At 35.0% G+C, this 4,755-nt stretch overlaps 1 protein-coding gene across 1 annotated transcript; it reads left to right on the top strand.

Annotated features, from left to right (window-relative positions):
* Positions 1–348: 348 nt before the first annotated feature.
* On the top strand, positions 349–4,329 carry LOC143746351 (uncharacterized). Its single transcript, XM_077238177.1, has 5 exons — positions 349–426; positions 842–946; positions 1,178–1,267; positions 1,425–1,517; positions 3,614–4,329. Exons 3-5 carry the CDS (start codon positions 1,229–1,231, stop codon positions 3,923–3,925), a joined length of 444 nt encoding a protein of 147 aa, XP_077094292.1. The 5' UTR covers positions 349–426; positions 842–946; positions 1,178–1,228; the 3' UTR covers positions 3,926–4,329.
* The last annotated feature ends 426 nt before the right edge of the window (positions 4,330–4,755 follow it).

The raw sequence follows: 4,755 nt of genomic DNA on the forward strand, positions 1-4,755 counted from the left end.
CAACATTCCATTCAAGGTCTTTCACATACACAGAGGAAATCCAAAGTCACAGACAGAAGAAATAATTGTGTCCAAATATATAGCAAAATTACTTGTTTTCTAAATAATAAAATCTTCTACACTGAAAAAAGTGCACAAGGCATGTCATTACTCTAAAGAAGTTTTTATACTTGATGTAAATCAAAACATTTAATTTTCTGTCTAGGCATCAGTGTAACGTAAAATGTTTGGTTGATTTAAATTAAAAGTAAGTCTTGTTAGTGTAAAGTAAATACATTTCTTTAAATTAAAGTAAAAATATTGGTTTCCTCTGTCACGTGACTTCTAACGTCATCCGTGGTCGTGCGTGAGGACGTTCAGCTTTCCGCCATCTTGTTACACCGCATGGATGAACTCGACGTGGGAAAACGAGAATCAAGAAAATTGGTAAGTAATTTTAAACATACGTTTGGGCGTATTATTAACATTATACATCAGGGCTTGACATTAACACCCGCCATTCGCGGGTGGGTTTCCGCTGTGGCGTGTAACAGTCACTCCCACTAGCCACTTTGGCGGGTTGATTCTTCTCAAAAGGCATCTCTTATACGGTAATCGCGTTGCGCATTAGAACAAACACACGCGATTCTTTTGAGTTAATGAATGCATGTCTAAAAATAATAATGTCTAATAATCAGAAGGCTTTCAGATTAGTCATCGCTGAAACGCGGGAGTTTTGTTCAGAGCGCGCTCTCACTCACTGAAATCTACACTCAAAGCAGAGATGTACGAGCGATGTAAGTTAGCCTCCATAGGATATTTATTAATCATACAGTGATTGACTGTTTTTGTTCTATTTCAGCTGCGAATATAGTTTAAAACAAATATCACAGCAGAACCATAGCACATGTGATGGGACTGCCATAGGATTAACGTCGTTGGACGTTCGATATTCGCATTTATAGAGGTAAAAGCATTTATTTGTATTGAAAAATGTTAAAATGTAAGTGACTAATCCTGAATTTACCATAGTTTTACAATGGTATTTTAGTATGTAGTGTTTTTGAAAATGTTTTAGATGCCCTAATTATACCTTTTGTTGTTTTAATGATTTGTGTGTCTATGTATTTTTACAACCAGTTCTCAAAGAAAAATTTATATTTTTCAGAAGTCTATTTTTTGTTTCTCTTTCTTACAGATTAATGCCGAATTTTTTCGCATCACAACCTTACCTTTACAATCGAGATTTATGGCCTCTTTGGACAGACAGAGCTCTCAGCTTCTCCAGGTTAGTAGGAGCAAAGGTGGTGTCCTCCGTGAAAAAACTAAGGATACTATTAAAGTTATGGATCAGGTATTGGTTACATGCAAACAAAACTGGTTGTGGCAATCAATTTAGTAGTCTTTTGGTATAATAAAAACAATACATCTTAAACATTTTGTAGAGTCTGGACATAGACATCAGAAGAGAGTGCCTGCTGAAGTGCCTGATGATGTACCTTGGTGAAGATGCAAGCTGTCTGATCAAAGAATACCAGGTAATGTAGACAATGCAAACTACTGAAATTTTCTCCAACCATGTTTGCCTTAAAGTTATATTTCACTACCAAGTCAATATTTCCCCATGTTTTACTCGACCTCAAGGCATCATAACTGAATATGGTTACAGGTGCATCTCAATAAATTAGAATGTCGTGGAAAAGTTAATTTATTTCAGTAATTCAACTCAGATTGTGAAACTTGTGTATTAAATAAATTCAGTACACAAAGACTGATGTAGTTTAAAGGAGAATTCTGGTATTTAGCACTTTGGATCTATTTTCTAGTTTGTTTTGGATGAACTAGAGTGGTGGACAGAAATTTTGACGATGGGTCCTGTCTCGACTTTTTGACTCTTTTAGAATCGCCTTTGACTGCTTCAGAGTGGCTGTCTACGGGCATGCACAAACATGTCCTTAAAACAACCCTTAACGTTCGTTTTCAAAACTGTGCAACTCACCGAGTGGTTAGTAGCAACTTTTGAATTAACTTTTTCACAACATTATAATTTATTGAGATGCACCTGTATATTCTTGAAGAACAAAACAGGCTAAGTTATAATCCTACGTATTTTTTTACTTCCAAGCGGTAGAATGGGAGTGAATTGTTGACTTTTTGAAGCTTCAAATACTGCATCCATTGATTAAAAAACTGCTCAACACGGCTCTGTGGTCTTAACAAAGGTCTTCTCAAGCCTTGAGGGTGAGTAAAACGTGGGGATATTTTGATTTGGTAGTGACATATCGCTTTAAAGTAGTTCAAGTAATTGTGTTATAATTTACACATCAGCCTGTGACGTTCTTCCACAGAACACATAAGAATATATTTTGAAGAATGTTGTTAAAGGATTAGTTCACTTTTAAAAAAAACTTTTGCTGATAATTTACTCACCCCCATGTCATCCAAGATGTCCATGTCTTTCTTTCTTCAGTCGAAAAGAAATTAAGGTTTTTGATGAAAACATTCCAGGATTTTTCTCCATATAATGGACTTCAATGGATACCAAACGGTTCAAGGTCCAAATGACAGTTTCAGTGCAGCTTCAAAGGGCTTTAAACGACACCAGACGATGAATAATATGTGGAAGAACTAATCTTTTTTCTAGTCATTTCGTTCATTCAATGAACGCAATGACTCGAAAAAAGATTCGTTCATTTTGATGAACGAGTTCGAACAGGAGAGTCACGAACGCGCAGAACAGAGCAAGGCTAGCATTTGTGCTTATAAAACGTAAACTTTTTTATTTATTTTTGAAATGACCGATCGTTTAGCTAGATAAGACCCTTATTCATCGTCTGGTATCGTTTAAAGCCCTTTGAAGCTGCACTGAAACTGTCATTTGGACCTTGAAACGGTTGGGGTCCATTGAAGTCCATTATATGGAGAAAAGTCCTGGAATGTTTTCATCAAAAACCTTAATTTCTTTTCGACTGAAGAAAGAAAGACATGGACATCTTGGATGACATGGGGGTGAGTAAATTATCAGCAAAAGTTTTTTAAAAGTGAACTAATCCTTTAAGAGCCCCCATTCACTTGCATTGGTTTTGTGTCCACACAATCATAGTGAATGGGGGGCTGTGCTGTTCTGTTACCAACATTGTTCAAAATTCTGCAGAGGACAGTAATTCATACAGGTTTGAAATGACGAGAAATTTAAATGATGACAGAATTTTGATTGTGAATTACTACTTTAATAGGGGTTGGTTCACCCAAAAATGCATTTTGAACACTGTTGAGTAGATTGATAAATGCCTCTGATTGGCCATTGTGGTACTGCACTCAACAAATATGTCTGTGATTGTCTACAATGGTCAACACATGGGAGCGTTTAATTGTACAAGTGTTAAAAGTACGTCTTCACCCAAAAATTTAAATTTTGTCATCACTCTAGTAAATAAACCGTACAAATTTTATTTTTACACTGACCACAAATGAAGATATTTTAATGAAAGTTAGCAACAGACATTTGGGCTCTACATTGACCTTCATAGTAGAACAGCTAACAATTTTGTAATAAATTTTCAGATGAAGGGGTGTTTTTTTCTTTTCTTCCACCACAGTCCCTCAATTACTATCTGTTCTTGTATGTTTTTAGGCTGACCAGAGGGAGGAAGCGGAGAGAGAATTTGAAAAGACCACTATGGCATTTTTTGTGATCCGCGAAAGTGATGCTCTTAGCCGTGCACTGGACATTTCCATTGTCATTGAAGGTGTGGAAGTACTAAAGGAGTTGCCCTCTGTTGCATGTGCCTGTGCCATGATGTTTGGACTCATTTATGCACTGAACTTAAAATATCCTGAAGGACTCAAATATACCTTTGAGGCCTTTCAGAAAATAATCATGGACATAGAAAGTAAGCAGATGAGCCGAAGGGTGCAGAACCTCTCTTCAAAGCTGCAGGAGTAAATTTGTTTCCTTTGACCCAGCTACAATGTTCTGCTGACTGTCAATTTCTTTGAAGATGTTGGAATGTATAAATAAAGCCTTACTAAACCGGATTTGTTTTATCTAGGGTTAGTTAAATAGTTTACCCAAAAATGAAAATTCTTACGTTGTTTACTTATCCTTAAGCTATTCAATTATTTAACTTTAACTTTAAATTTGGTTCAGAGACATTTTATGACAATAATGAGAGAAGTTTCATTTTTGGGTAACCTATTCCATGAAGGTGAAAATACTTCTTTCTTTTTTTCTACCATTGGCTAATTCGGTAGGTGTTTTATTAAGTGTTTGGTTTTACACTGCCCATTTTAAACCACTTTTTGGGCCAAACTTGTTTTAACATCAGAAGAATTCTAAAGGTTTGATTGTGTAGTCAGTTCTAAGTGACTGTTCATGGAAAGATTGCACGTTTCTCTTCGAAACCATAACTGATTCTTATGGTGAATCTACATTGAATCCAATGTGTCTATGTAAATGGATACTAAAAAAATACTATACACATTGTAGAAATGTTTTATGACAAAAATTGTCAAGTTTGTTTACATTGTTAGACAGTGTGTATTTGTATGAGGATACTGTACACATTGTACAATAATTTGTATCATGACAAAATAAATTGTCAAAAGTTTGATGCTTCAAGTCATTTTTCTTAGATGATAAAATTACACATTCTGAAAGTAAATACATTTCTTTATATTACATTAATATTTTAAATTGTATTGGTTTGGATATTTGGTTAGATGTAAAGTAAAATATTTAAGTTAATACAAAGACAAAACATTGAGACAAAGTAT

The sequence above is a fragment of the Siphateles boraxobius genome, unplaced genomic scaffold, assembly GCF_051911475.1.
Source record: "Siphateles boraxobius isolate OS27281-9 unplaced genomic scaffold, OSU_SipBor_1 22, whole genome shotgun sequence".
NCBI classification, from domain to species: Eukaryota; Metazoa; Chordata; class Actinopteri; order Cypriniformes; family Leuciscidae; genus Siphateles; species Siphateles boraxobius.